Below are 16,320 nucleotides of genomic sequence, written 5' to 3' on the forward strand. Positions count from 1 at the left end.
TGCATCTTAAGTGCATGAGGAAAGTATAATGTACACACTCACCCGTTCCACTAAGGGAGTAGCTGGGACAAGGAGAAAAGACTTGGGCTGCAAAATCCTCAAATGTCATTACTTCGCGGTGGTTCTGAATTATTGCTTCGAGATACAGAGCTCGCTCTTCGTAGCTGCAGTAACTGGTTAAGGAAACAAGTGCAAGTGCAGCATGACAGGCATAACAACAACTTCGTGCACTTTGTCTTAAATATAGTTAAGCAAATCTTACAATGTGTGTGTATCAAGTATCTTTCAAGTTTGTTAATATCCTGTTAGAGAATAAGACATAACTAATGATAAAATCACCAGTTTTGAGGCCTATATTTCTCACAGACTTCAATTGCATCCAAATAGTAGTGTTGCTGAAAGATATGTTCACCAGTCATTACAAAATGAGATAAAAAGATAATTAAGTCTGAGTTAAGCAAAAAAAATTAGTCACATTGATTCCAATGCATGCCCATTCCACTGACAAATGTGGGAAAGGTCGGTGTTTCTCCTAGTTTGGGTGACTAAAGCATTTGTCCTAGTCTAACAACAAAGTGAACTGATACTTCTAGCAAGGATGTGAGACAGCTATGGATAGATTTAACAACATGAAAATGCACATTTCTGGGAAGAGAGAAAGCCAAGAAGTTATGCTCTGAAGGGGCACCAGAGCCTCAAGCCAAAATCAGTTGTGAATATTAAAAAATAAGGGCTAATAAATGGGAAAACCTAGCAGAGAGTACACAATACAATAATAAAAAAAGAGGACTATTGCCTTTTAATTAAAACTGCACCCTAGAACACACACATTCAAATGTGTAATCAAAAACCAGTCACCAATAAAACTTACAAGCGTAACACTCTGAAGCAACTTTCCAGCTGTCTTAATAGGACCCCTGCGTGTGGCAACCATTCACAGGGCAGAAAGCAAATCTTCCCCTTTTGTGTGTCGCTTCTGTTTCTTCACAAGGTGAATCATGCACTTCCAATAACACAGGATAACGTCAGAACAATTCGACAGTGGATGGAGGCACTGCACATATGACTTTATGAATTAACACTTGGGGAAGTCAGCATGATGTCTCATTTTCCCTTCCCTCATTATCAATGCAAAAGTTAAAGGACCTATTTTAGTCATTTTGAACATCGTGCTAATTCTCCAGGGACACAGGGAATGTGGGTCACTACCAGTTTATTATTTGCAGCTCCAGAAGAACAAAAGTGATGCCAGCATTTCTAACAAGATTTTCAAACTATCTTTTCAAAATGACCTCTTTAAAAATGTAAGTTGGTGAAGACTGTGCCCTTCCTATTAGCTTCCAGGAGGCACGCACTTTAAAATAGGCTATTTATTTATTTATTTTGCAAAATATACATACAGATTTCTCAATGCAAGAGTTTTCCTTTTCCCACTGCAATTACAATCAGAGAAAGGTTTTCAGATCAGAGGCATTTTAGGGTTTTATTGGCCATGAAGTAATCACACATCACATGTGTTTATCTAAATTTAAAATTAAAATGAAAGTTAAAAAAAAAAACATCAGAATTCAGTTGCTCTGTCTCCAGTAGCTTTATTTTCAGCACTTAAGAGTCTCATGTGGTGAGGCAGGAGATAAGTTCTGGAGTGCCCATGTAATATAGAATGTAGCTACGGGCATGTTACATGCAATGCTTCCTCTTAAGTTTGCTCTCTGCAATTTTCAAAATGAAGCTTGAAAATTTCAAAAGTGCCCCCCTCTGATGATTTCTGATCTTTTATATATATGGTCACAATAGCCCAGGGCCTGAGCCTCATGAGCTTTAACTGTCTTCTTGACTGCAGGCTGAGCTCCTGGTGACTCAACTAATGAACAGGCTGCCAAACTTCTTCAGTGAGAGGCGCCTGCTCAGGCCCAATTCTAGAGGGACCCACTAATACCATGCATTTCTCATTATGAACACGCTTATTCTGCACAGCACTTGGGCTGTCGCCATGATGCAGCCCTCCGTGCATGGCCCCAGCAAGCCGCTGGTCCGGGGAACAGCAGGACGTTAGGCCTGAGTGGCCGTCTGGCGAACAGGCACTCTGACACTAAGCTGGCACGTGCTGGCCCAGCAGGGGCTGAGCGAGGCGTGACAAATTACTCAAAGAGCTGAGCTAAACTTATGGCTGACAACCACCTGAGCCTTCGGACAGCCGTGGCCCGCTGTCAATGCTCAATTCATGGCTCTCCTTTTCAGTCCGCAGCCTGCTTGGGAGCCTGGGTTAGAGCAGGCAAGTCCCTCTGAAGACCTGTCATGTCCCGCCTAGAACCATCCTGCTGTTTCCTGAAAGGCTCCACTGTGCCCTACATATCCACATACAGTGCTTGGGACAATAGTGAACAAAACAAAAATTTGAATGTATTTTGCTAAATACCCGATGAAAGAAGCTGCATAGCTGCAAGAGTGGCTGCTATGTTAATCAAGTTCACAATCAAACCTAAGAAGGATGCTGCGTATATGATACCATAGAAATTGACTCCAGACATAGCCTGTTATTCTCATGTCAGAGGACACTCTCCAACTGTCATAAGCTTGTCATTGTCAAGGCTGGGCTCCTAAGAGCAAATCCAGCACTGAACTTAACAGGGAGGTAACATTCAAGTTTTGAGGATCTTTGAATCAATGAATATTTATAGATTGACTTCTAAACTATGGCTTTATGGTGACACAGAGCACAGAAAAGAACTCTTACAAGTAGATGCGAGAGGAGCAAGTGTTTGTTCTTGCCACTCAGGTCTCCAAGCCAGCCACACACGCAACACATGGTCCCACCCCAGGCTGGACCTCTGTTGCTGGAGGAGTGAAAGAGCACTGAGTGGAGCGTGAACAACATTCAACTAGGTGTTGTCACTGAGACAAACATCCATTAGGGGTTGGGGTGAGACCAGGAGATCAGCAAATGCATTTTCACTGTAGTCCAAGCCAAGGCATGCAAACATCATGACAAAGAGGGGGGAAAAAAAAAACCAAAAACCTCCAACTTTGGCAGAGTTGAGAGACAGCCAAGGAGCTCACTTGTGCCAAAGAATTATTTCTTTCAATAGCAATTAAAAATTGTAGGTCTAGTACCTTTGCTGAATTTCTTAGTAGGACTATAGACAAGGGCAATTAGCAACAGTGTCAACTGATATAGTTTTACTTAACATCCTTAAGATTTTGATGCTGGTTGCTTTTTACCAAAATAAAATTAAAATTAAAATCTTTTGCAATTTAGACATCAAACACTTTATACAATTCTTCTCCTCACATGTAAGGTGTGTTAAAAGGAGAACAGAATGCTGAAATAATGCCGGTCAGTGAATTTTGACTGAAAGGAAGTGGTTCCAGAGGCTGCAAACGCAGTACCTGTGTTAATACTAGCTACTGCCCTTCAGTTCTCTTAAAATGTCCATTAACACACGTGAAAAGTGAATTCTACTCTCTGAGTTACTTTACTACCTTATTAAAAACCACACATGGCAAAGCACTCCTAATAAAGGAGTAATTTCTCACTTGATTACTCAATGCAGAGAACATTACAATTAGTAACTAGACGCTCATTTTCTGGACATTTGTTTAGTGCTCTACTTTGCTATAATACTTGTGGGTTTTTTAAATTAATTATTAATATTCCTCATCCTGGGTGAAGAAGTTGTAAATCTTTACTAATTACATTTTATTTAAAACATCTAAAAGTACATTCCTAGATCTTTGTGATACAGTGCTGGGTTGCAAGAGCATGAGAAGGTAGACGCAAACCTTATCTTTATTCTGATTATGACAGTCAGGAAGGAGCTTGTCTTTTGCAGAAGACGGGCTCAGATTTGAATTCTGGCTCTCTCTTCCATCAGCTGGGGCTCCTGAGTCTGCTGCCTCACCCTCAGCCTTCATTGTCGTTTGTGTGAAACAAAACTACCGAGATCAAATGGAATTGCCATGTATAATCTGGGGAAACTCTGTGTTGGGCATCAGGGCAAGCAAATCTCCATTACCTTAGGTCCTCTTGAATTGGAGGATACCCATGAGTATCTATTTTACTAATGAGAAAATTGAAGAACATACAGTGCAGGTGATTTTCTAGAGTTACAGTCACTCTGTGGAGACTGAGATGCTTTAAGGAAAGGAAGCAACATGTTCACACTTGGGACCTTAGATGATGCTATGATGACTACTAAGGAGAGTCTGGAACACCCTCAACATTTGAGGAGGTCAGGGCTAATTTGCATTTGTAAGTTTAACAAATTTAAATATTTTCGTCTTCTATATTTATTCTTCAAATATTTCAAAAATGAATGGCATTTAAATTTTGATAAAGGCTAGAAGGTTACTAGCAGATTTGAAAAGACAAAGGAGACATGATGAGTGGTGATATGCTGATTTGCAGGGGTAGAGAAAATGAAGCACAAGCAAAGGTGGATGTACTCTTGTTAGGTGAAGTAGAGAACAATGTGACATAGACAAGAGGGCAGACATGTTCTGTGCAGAAGAGAGCTACTAACTATGCTCAAATTGATCTGGTGAAAATAACATTATTTAAGACAGTTCTGAATACAGGAATGCCACCTCCAACAAATGCCTACAATAAATCCACAGTGACAGAGTCCAAGTGTAGGAGAGAAACTGCTAATAATACTTTACAAAATTAGGAAGTAAAGAGCTGATTTCTCCTGCTGGTCCCCCTGCCAGTGGTTTCTGAATGGAAGATACAGACGATAATATTAACACATTTTTATGTTGTTGGATGATGTTTTGAATAGTGATCAAAGGACAAAACTTTAAAATGTTTATTGGCCTTAGAGATAACACCAAAAGAACAATGACATAAAAAAAGGATTTAACTTATTAAGAAGCTCAAAACCAAATTAACAAAACTCCGTGTTTCAACAAACTCATCAAGAGAGTAAAGAGACAATTTGCAGAATGAGAAGAAATATTTGGAAATCACTTATCTGATAAGGATCTTCTGTTCAGAATGAATATATATATATATTATTTATAAAAAGGAAACATTAACAAAACCATAGGATAAGAGGGGTACAACTCCACAAAATTTCCACCACCAGATCTCCGTATCCCATCCCCTCCCCTGATAGCTTTCCTATTCTTTAACCCTCTGGGAGTATGGACCCAAGGTCATTGTGGGATGCAGAAGGTGGAAGGTCTGGCTTCTCTAATTGCTTCCCCGCTGAACATGGGCATTGACTGGTTGATCCATACTCCCAGCCTACCTCTCTCTTTCCCTAGTAGGGTGGGGCTCTGGGGAAGCAGAGCTCCAGGACACATTGGTGAGGTCGTCTATCCAGGGAAGTCTGGTCGGCATCAGGAAAACTGATTGAATGTCTCAAACTCTTTAAAGCACAGACTGAGTCTTTTTAATACATAGGCTGAGTCTTTGATATGATATGAATATATATATATTACACACACATTATCTATACATCTGTGCTCCATTTCTTCTCCCCTACAAATCAGTACATCACATATGTATATTTCCTCTTACAACTCAATAGTAAAGATAACCCAATTAAAAGTCAATAAATGTGGTCCAGGAGGTGGCGTAGTGGATAAAGCATTGGGTTCTCAATCATGAGGTCCTGAGTTCAATCCCTGGCAGCACATGTACCAGAATGAGGTCTGGTTCTTTCTCTCCTGTCTCATGAATAAATAAATAAATTCTTTTTAAAAAGTCAAATGTTAATAGAGAATTGAACCATATAAACTTGTGAAAATAGCCAAATTGTAAAATGTCTCTAAGACTTTGTGAGAACTGTAGAGATTATTAAGTGTGTATAGGCAGAGGAACACAGAGCTTTTGAGGTGGATGTGGTGAGGAATTACATCCCTATAATTTTATAATCTTGGAAACTGCTATTAAATCTGTCATAAAAATGGGCAAATTTTTTGAAACAGTATTCCTTTAAAGAAGAATCACACATGATCCACAAATTCATGACAAGGTTTGAAACCACATTAGTCATTAGGGAAAAAGAAATCAAAGCCACAGTGAGATACCACTTCAGATCTACTAGGAAGTTACAATCAGAAAGTCAAGGATGAACAATAACAAATGCTGGTGAGGATACAGAAGAATTGGTGGAGATTGGACTGGAGCAGAGGGCAAAGGGACTGCCATGGCAGAAGCAACAACAGTCTAGCAACTGGAGGTCACTGAAGGTTTTTAAACAAATAAAGAACAAAATCTGACCTGTACTTGAGAGACAATGGGGAAGGGGAGGGCATGTGTGGAAAGACATAGAAGTGAAACCAGTCAGAAAGTGAGGTGACTTGAGTGGAAAGTGAGAGCGAAAGGAAGGGAGGGAGGGGAGGAGGAAGGGGAAATGTTAGATTGCAACCTTGCTCTGGGGAGAAAATGCATGAATGTGAGGGTACTCATTCTCGGTGAGGAAGAGAGCAGGCAGACTCAAGCTCAGGATCAAGGCTTTGGTAACTAGGAAAAGGATGCAAGTATTGAATAGAGGGGGCCTGTGGTGGCAAGGCAAGGTTGAGGCAAGTCTGAGGGGTGTCTGGGAAGAAAAAACTGTAGGGGAAAGAACTGTTTTATCAGAAACTGGGGCTGGAGAGAATGCTATGAACTGTGGGCATGGAGATGATCTTGGAGGAAGAGAGGGGAAGATACAATGCTGGCAGCTCCTTCCTCCTCATTTCCAAGGGTGGTCAGAAGTGAATACCAGCAAGGAAGATGGTACTGGGTTATGAGAGGAAAGCCAGGTCACAGAAGCCCTGGGAGAGGCATTTCTGGAAGGAATAGCATTTGCATCATATAATATATATATAAACATTTTTCCTTATACTTGTCTCCCAGTGGATACTTCATAGGTGGGCTGGGTTGTCATTTAACAATCCCAAGTAAATGGGTGAAATTCCATGATAATCAAGGGAGGAGCAGTTGCCAGTTAGTCTGAAGCTATATATCATTTTTTTAAGAAAATTTTTTGTTTACCTTTTGATACAATGAAAATTTAAATTCTAGGACTGTTTTATGACTCCAAATAAATGAATCATTCAAAGTAAATGCTACAGACTGGTGACGGATAAAGAGGATGACTTTATTGATCAATGCAACCAAATAAAATGGATTTTGGGGAAAGGAAATTAAACACAAGGAAGTATAAGATATTATATTAGGTTTCAAACTCTACTGATACACTCTGGGAGAGAAAAATGAAAAAAAAAACTATTGCTAAGAAAGAAGGGAATACCCATATGACCAAATTTAAGAATAATTCTGAGGAAATGATAAGGGTAGAGGCAAACGGGAAAAAATAGGTTTTCTTCAGCCTATTAAATTACAGAATTTTGGAGAGCTGCTTTCATATTCCCACATCCTTCCAGAGCAAGGAAGTGAAGGGCTCCCTGAGAATCTGAGATGTTCCTGGGGTGCAACAGATTTGATCTATATTTTCATTAAAAATGTTCAAATCAGTTCTTTCCAGGGGAGTGATTTGTGAAGGAGCATGTCCTTAATTATAACACTTTCCATCTCCTCTAGTTCTCCTAGCACACCTCATCTCCTATAAATCACAAGTGAGAAAGGACCCTGTCATTCCAAGTCTCATATCAGTAAAAACATAAGTGACAAGAAAATCACTCAGCTTATTTCACATTTAGAGAGAGTGCTGTCAAATGAGCGAGCAAAGATTCCACAGGCTGTTTCACTGATGAAAATGACTCAAGAAAGAAGGAATCAATATGAACAATAGAAAGTCTAAGAGTTTGGCCATGCTTATGCCAATAACGTGGTTTCTAGAAGGCAGGGAGTCAGTGTCATTTGAACTTTTAATCTTTCACAGATATTCATCCATCCTAAAACTGCAGTATGTTAGGAGATGAAAACTATCATTGTCTCAGTTTTAGGTATGGAAACAACCACTGCTGACATTTTTGCTGACCCTTATTGATATTATCCATGAAGTTACAACATAGAAAACATAAGTAAGAGGGACATGAGACTATCTCCAAATGTCTTAAATCCTCTTTGTGGTACAATATAAAAACTGTAGAAAAGTAAACACCTGTGCACATAGATTTTAAACTCTACCATCAGTGGAAGAGAGAAGTTATTGTTAAATAAAATCTGTTAGATGTGTTATATAGTGAAATACAAACACCTCATCACAGACCCCTGCAAGCGTCAATCCGGCTTTGACCTAGCACTTTATGATTGGGCCCTCCTCAATCGCTATCGAGCAGGCCATGGCCGGTGCGCTGCTATGTTCCATCGCTGGGGAGCCAGAGACGACCCGAACTGCCCCTGCGGCTACAGACAGACTATGACCCACATAGTCAACGACTGCCACCTCTCCAGTTTCAAAGGAGGTCTCGAAACTTTACATCAGGCTCAACCTGACGCTGTTGACTGGCTATGGAAGAAGGGCAAACGCTAGAAGAAGATAGTGAAACACAATTTGTACTGAATCAGCCAATTTCTACTCTATCACTCTATTAGAGACAAGAGCCAATTCTTATGACTTATAGATCAGTTTATATTTAGGATGTCCTAAGAAGAAAATAGGTCCATGCTGTTAGAAGACAGATTATATCAGAACAAAATCAACATGAGAAAAAAAGTCTGTCTGATAATTTGGTTATCATTCTTTTGAAAATTTCTTAATCAGTCCTCAATAACCCACTGGGTCTGGATGAAGCTGGACTTGACTCAGGAATGGTGGGGTTAAACTGTGTGGTTCATTCTAGGCTACACTTATTGTAGGACCAGTCTTCCTCCAGTGGCAGAGTATGTTGACCCAGCCTCTCTTTGGAGAGTGGGGTAATCCCTACCACTGTTATTCTACATTGAGGGCAAGGTCTTGTAGAGGCCCACAAGAGGGTTTATGATGATACGTATTCCAGATGGGGATGACCAGTGACAGTGGAGAGAGGGATCTGTTAGAGGGTTAGACCCACCATGTCTATGTGAGAATCCCAGGATTCCCTGACTAGGGTCCTTGGATGATAGGGTGGCCAGTCTCTTATGCTTATCCACCTTTTGTAGTCCCTACATTGTCTGACAAGGTTAGCTTTAGAATGACTGAGGGAAATGAAATAGCTATGACCACAGAATCTGAGCTCAGATCTACAGGGATGCAGAGGACACACAGACTCCTGTGTTAAATATAAGCCCCAGATCAGATTGATGGGGTTTACAGTTAATAGTATTTATATACTCTTCCCATATTTGGGAGCTAATCTCTGCCCTGATCCAGCTTTCTATTACTATTTCCAACACTGACACCATCTCCCCAGACAATACCTTTAGCCTACCTGCATGTAAATTGTCAGGCTCGGGTAAAATTAGTAAATCATGGGCCCCTTGGAATATACCTAAACTAGACATACTAGCTTTTTCCAAAATGGAGAGCCCAGATTTCATCTGTTATATTCTTACCTCTAAGTTCCTGATTATTAAGCAACTTGTTCTGCTTTATATCTTAATGCTTTTTAGCCACCACAGTTGCAGATGCTACAATGACACTAAGCTGACTTCTCTGAGCATATGACCCCACCAATGTGTCCTGGAACTCCACCTCTCCAGAGCCCTGCCACACTAGGGAAAGACAGAAACAAGCTGGGAGTATGGAGTGACCTGTCAATGCCCATGTCTAGTGGAGGAACAATTATAGAAAACAGACCTTCCACTTTCTGCACTCCACAATGAACCTGGGTCCATGTCTCCAGAGGGATAAAGAATACAAAATCTTCCAGTGGAGGGGATGGAATACAGAACTCTGGTGGTGGAAATAATGTGGAATTGTACCCCTCTTATCCTATGGTCTTGTCGATCATTATTAAATTAAAAAAATGGTGTGGTCCAAAGTAGCTGCACCAAATATTAAATCACCTCTAATCTTACAGCAAGGAAACCAGAAGCAATTAGTCTTATCAGTATATAAGATATAGTTATTTGTACATCACATTAAATGACATAAATCATAAGGTAAGGTCTTGTATGGTACAGTAAGTCCTAACCATGGGTTTTCAAAGTAAACTAAGTTCCCAAATAACTTGGATATAATAATAATAATTTTCTATTGCATTCTTAAACTCTAAGACAGCAAGGAACCTTCCTCATTCTCTGTAAACGCATATTTCTCCCAGTCCTGGAACCTCTGGGGCTTTGCTTGTTTTCCTTCATGCTTCTCTTGATCCATACCATTTGATACTGCATCTGCTGATCTCAGCTAAATCAGTGCAACCAGTGCCACCTTGACATATTTCACTTCAGACTGTGTCCAGTGACACCAGGCCTGGGATGTTAACCCTCCAGCTCCAATACTTTGGTGAGACCTTTCCTAGCTCATAGGACTCCTTAATTCCATTTTCAGGTGGCACACTTCCTAACAAAGTTACAGAATCTAGTTATAGACCAGGGCCCATGAGATAGGGCACATTTGCACATGTATCCATAAGTTGGGGGAACATATGTACCTTAAAGTAAAAGTGCGCAGTAGTCTACAGTGACTCAATAAGTGCAGCAAACAAATAGAAAGACTTAAAAAGACAATATAAGGGGGCCAGGTGGCAGTGCAGTGGGTTAAATGCACATGGTGCACGACACAGGGACCAGCATTAATGATCCCGGTTCGAGGCCCTGGCTCCCCACTTGCAGGTTAGTCGCTTCACAAGTGGTGAAGCAGGTTCTTTCTCTCCCCAGCTCTGTCTTCCCCTCCTCTCTCGATTTCTCTCTCTCTCCTACCCAATAACAATGACAGCAATGGCAAAAATAACAACAACAGAAGCAACAACCAGGGCAATGATATGGGGAAAATGGCTTCCAGGAGCAGTGGATTCACAGTGCAGGCACCGAGCTGCAGCAATAACCCTGGAGGCAAAAAAAAAAAAAAAAAAAAAGAACATAAAGTACCAGTCAAACAGTTTCTACTTAGACCTAGATACTCTCCTCACCTAGTTTCTACTTTACTTCCCTCAATCACTCAAATTAAGGACTACAAAAGTTGGACAAGGGTAAGAGACTGGCACACTTTAATGATGGCCCTTTTGTTCACTACCAGGCCACCTCATCATCTGGGGCCCCAGTCAGGGAATCCTTGGATTCCCACATAGACATGGTGGGCCTAGATCTCTAACAGATCCCTCTCTCCACTGTCACTGGTCATTTCCATCAGGAATAACATAGTGGACCCTCTTATGGACTTCTATAGGACCTTGCCCTCAACAATGGTAGGGACTGCCCCATTCTCCAAGGGAGGCTGGGTCAGCATACTCTGCCACTTGAGGAAGACTGTTTCTGCAATGTGTGCAGCCTAGAATGTTCCTAGCCAAGACCACAGAATACAAGCTCATACCTAAAGGGATGCAGAGGTTACACAGGCTCCTCCTGTGCTCAAAGAATAGACATGGACCTGAGGTTAATGGTGTTTATATACTTTCTCCATATTTGGGAGCTTCTCTCTACCCTGATCTAGCTTCTAGTCCTATAGTCAACTCTAACACCATCTTCCCAGACAATACTCATAGCCGACCTGTATGTCATTTGTAGAGCTCAGACAAAATGAGTGAAGTCATGGGCCCCCTGGAATATACCTAAAATAGACTTCCTGCTCCTTCGAACATGAAGACTCCAAATCTCATCTGCTATAATATTACCCTTAGGTTCCTGATTATTAAATAAATTGTTCTGCTTTCTACCTTAATGCTTTTCAGCCACTATGGATGCAGATGCTACCATGACACTAGCCTGACTTCCCTGGGCAGATGACCTTACAAAAGTGTCCTTACCTCCCCAGAGCCATTAAGCAAAGATAGAAACAAGCTAGGATTAGGGATTGACCTATCAATGCCCATGTCCAGTGGAGAAGCAATTACAGAAGCCAGACCTCCCACCTTCAGTATCCAATAAAGATCTTGAGTCCATACTCCTAGAGGGATAAAGAATACGGACCCTTTAATGGAAGGGAGGGTACATGGAACTCTGGTGGTGGGAACTGCATGGAATTGTACCATAGTCTTGTCCATCATTATTAAATAACTTTAAAAAAGTAGTTGCATCTTGATTTTTCATTTCTGAAAACACTGAATGATCTCATTCTTTGGCAGAACTTAAGAAAAAGGACAATAAGGGAAAATATAATGTGAAACTTGACTGGGTATGGTGTAGTGTATCAACACAAAGTACTTTGGGGAATGAGGGACAGTGATGGGATGAAGGGATACTGGGTTCCTGGTGTATGATGGGGAGGGGGCCCTAGTGAATATCTCCCAGACATCTAGACACATATCATGGGGAGATGAAGGTTTGTGCTTATGTGTGATTGACTGTATTAAATAAACCCCCAATAAAAAGGAAATAATTCCTTTTTATGATGTTTATAATGTTTGAGTTATGTTTTTCTCCTCTGCTCATAAAAACCACAAAGATATCTGAAAATAAAAAATAATACTTCTATGTCTTATAAAGTAAATATAGTGGCTCAATGGTATCTAGGTTTTCCAAAAATATGCTTTCTTATTATCAAATTATTAAGTGACAAGAAGAAACTCCTTGAAAAGTTAGGGGCTTACCCAGCGCAAGTAACCTAGAAACTGGGGAAAGCAGCCCACATGAAGGAGGTCATCCTCTTGATCACCTGTGGTTTATGTAGATTCTGTTCTCACAGTTAAACCGGCATGCCTGGCACACAGTGTTATCTACCTCTGTGGGCCCACATGTGAAACTCAATACACACAGAGTCACCAGAGCGAAACATGTCACCAGAACCAAAGTGGAAATTTGGGGGAATTCTAATACTACAAAGTTTTTTCATGATGAAAATTTATAAAATTATGTTTGTCACTTAATATAAAAGCAGCTGGTTCCTGGCAATTAAATAAGAGTCTGTGATACAAATGGTTCATGCAGGGAGACTTTCTGCTAAGTGGATACAAGGGTTAAACTGTCATACTAAGTGACACTGGGCATGGATATGCAGAGCCACAGCACTCTGGAGGGCATCTCCACCTTTTGGCTTGGAGCCAGGCCTGTCAACAGAGAGGTGTCCTGTAAAAACAGAAAGGCCAGATGAACATGAGGACACTTTTTCATTAGCTGTGACAGGGAAAGTGGCTTTGAGCAGCTAGGAGACAAAAAAAGTACCTCTTCTACTCTTTCTTATTTCTGTTCTCACATATGGTCAGCAATAGGTTAAAGAAAAAAAAACACAAAAACAAACAAATAACAACAAAGGAATTATTATGAACTATGAGCTATATAAAAATTACTGAAATAACAAAGAGGAAGATTTTTCATATGGTTCTTAGAATTTTGATCATTAAATTTCCCAGGAACTTTGCTGAAATGACTGATTTGTTTTTTCTTTCTTACCTTCCCTCCCCCCACTCCCTTTTTTTTTGCCTTTTGTCATCACTTGTGATTCACTGCTCTGGCCTGTCTTTTTTTAAGTAGAAAGAGTGAGACAGAGAGAGGGAACAATATCCAACATTGAAGCTTCCTCCAATGCAGTGAAGTGTGGCATGGGGGGAGGGCTAGGCTTGAACCTGGATCACAATGACTATTTTTAAAAAATATTTATTTATTCCCTTTTGTTGCCCTTGTTGTTTTATTGTTGAAGTTATTGTTGTTATTGATGTCATTGTTGTTGGGTAGGACAGAGAGAAGGAGAGAGGAGGGGAAGACAGAGAGGGGGAGAGAAAGACAGACACCTGCAGATGTGCTTCATCACTTGTGAAGTGATTCCCCTGCAGGTGGGGAGCTGGGGGCTCGAACTGGGATCTTTATACCGGCCCTTGCACTTTGTGCTACCTGCGCTTAACCTGATGTGCTGCTACTGCCTGACTCCCAACTCTGATTTCTTAACACTTAGAGCTGTGTGTTTCTACAACCTCTGATAATCTTAATTCCAGGCTGTGCAAAATATAGAAACATAGTTCTGTTAAAAAAAATACCCTGCCTGTGTGGTCCAGGAGGTGGCGCAGCAGATAAAGCATTGAACTCTCAAGTATGAGGTCCTGAGTTCAGTCCACGGCAGCACATGTACCAGAATGATGTCTGGTTCTTTCTGTGTCTATCTTTCTCATTAATAAAATAAATAACTAAAAAAAAATAATATCTTGCCTCTTGGGGCTGGGTTGTGGTTTGCAGTTGACAGTAAAATACAATAGTTTGAACATGCATATCATTTCCACGTAACAATACAACCCCTAGGAGGTCCTCCTCTGCCATCATGTTCTAGGACCTGAACCCTCCCTAATAACCAAAATATACAGAGCTCAGCAAACTTAGCAAGAAAAAAGTATATGACCCCATCCAAAAATGGGCAAGGATATGAACAGAACATTCACTACAGAAGAGATCCAAAAGGCTAACAAACACATGAAAAATTGCCCCAGGTCACTGATTGTCAGAGAAATGCAAATAAAGACAACACTGAGGTATCACCTCACCCCTGTGAGAATGGCATACATCAAAAAGGACAGGAGCAACAAATGCTGGAGAGGCTGTGGGGACAGAGGAACCCTTCTGCATGGCTGGTGGGAATGTAAATTGGTCCAACCTCTGTGGAGAGCAGTCTGGAGAACTCTCACAAAGCTAGACATGGACCTTCCATATGACTCAGTAATTCCTCTCCTAGTGATATACTCCCAGGACTCCATAACATGCAACCACCAAAAAGATATGTGTATGCCTATGTTCATAGCAGCACAATTTGTAATAGCTAAAACCTAGAATCAACCCAGGTGCTCAAAAACAGATGAATGGCTGGGAAAGCTGTGGTATATATACACAATGGAATACTATACAGCTATTAAGAACAATGAGCCCACTTTCTCTGACCCATCTTGGATGGAGCTAGAAGGAATTAAGTTAGCTAAGTCAGAAAGATAAAGATGAGTATGGGATGATCCCACTCATAAACAGAAGTTGAGAAAGAATAACAGAGAGGGAAACTCAAAGCAGGATTTGACTGAATTTGGAGTAGGGCACCAAAGTAAAAACCTTGGGTTAAGGGTGAGGGTGTATGTTTGGCTTCATGGGGCAATTGGGGGGATGGGTGGGGGTGGGGGTGGGTGGGATGGGACACAGTCTTTTGGTGGTGGGAATGGTGTTTATGTACACTCTTATTAATCTGTAGTCATATAAATCACTATTTAATTAATATGAGAGAGGAAAAATTGACTGAATGTCTCAAACTTTTTAATGCACAGACCATAGGCTGAGTTTTTGATATGCTGACTCTCTTAAAAGCGTAGACCAGGAAGAACAGAAGCAACCGGTGGCACAGCTATATACAAATAATATCAAAGGACATAAATTATGGTGATGTTGTGTATGATACAGCAAAACCTAACGAAAGGATTTTTCAAAGTTAACCCAATTGCCAAATAATATGATTATAGCAATAACTATCTATTGTCTTATTAAATCCTAAGAAAGCAGGAACCTCCCAATTCCTCTATAGAGCCTATATTTCCCCAGTCCTGGAACCTCTAGAGAGTGGCTCACTTTCCTGCATGCTTCTTTCAATTCATAGCAAATGATATTGCATTTGCAAATCCCAACCTAATCAATGCAACAAGTACCACCTCAGCATGCTTCACTTCAGACTGTGTTCAGAGAAGTCAGGCATGGAATGTCAACCCTTCAGCCTCATTACTCAGGTGAGACCTTTACTTTCATAGGATTCTCTAATTCCATTTCAGGTAGTTCACTTCACAGGTCCCATGAGATAGGGCATATGTTCACATGTATCCATAAATTAAGGCAAAATATATACCTGACAGCAAAAGTACACAATAGTCTACAGTGAGTCAGTATCAAGTTCATAACGAAATAGTGTCTACTTAGACTTAGATACCCTCCTCACCTATTACCTATTATACTTCCCTCACTAATTCCCAAGCTATCCTTATCAAAGCAAGGACTGCAAAAGCTGAATAAGGGCAAGAGACTGGCATACTTTAACAATGACTCTTTAGTCACTATCAGGCTACCCCATCAGCTAGCTGGGCCCTAATCGGAGAGTTCTGAGATTCCCAAACAGACATGATGGGCCTAGACCTCAAATAAATCCCTCTCTCCATTGTTACTGGTCATCTATATCAGGAACAACAAAATAGACCCCTTTGTGGTCCCCTATGGGACCTTGCCCTCAACTTGGATCAAGAATGGTAGAGAATGTTCCATCCTCTGAAGGGAGGCTGGACAACATACTCTATGCTACACCTGAGGAAGATGGGTCCTGATATGGGGGCAGCTTGGAATGTTCCTACTCATGACCACAGAACATGAGCTCAGATCTACAGAGATGCAGAGGTCACATA

At 40.8% G+C, this 16,320-nt stretch overlaps 1 protein-coding gene across 4 annotated transcripts in view; it reads right to left on the minus strand.

The window, feature by feature from the left end:
- Nucleotides 1-16,320, minus strand: part of RALGAPA2 (Ral GTPase activating protein catalytic subunit alpha 2) — a 322,655-nt gene that overhangs the window by 27,454 nt on the left and 278,881 nt on the right. For all 4 annotated transcript variants that reach the window (XM_060186046.1, XM_060186059.1, XM_016189384.2 and 1 more), the window contains exon 38: nt 43-164. In XM_060186046.1, the coding sequence (XP_060042029.1) occupies nt 43-164 (122 nt within the window). The remainder of the gene's footprint in view (nt 1-42; nt 165-16,320) is intronic.

This window comes from Erinaceus europaeus, chromosome 1, assembly GCF_950295315.1.
Source record: "Erinaceus europaeus chromosome 1, mEriEur2.1, whole genome shotgun sequence".
Classification (NCBI taxonomy): domain Eukaryota; kingdom Metazoa; phylum Chordata; class Mammalia; order Eulipotyphla; family Erinaceidae; genus Erinaceus; species Erinaceus europaeus.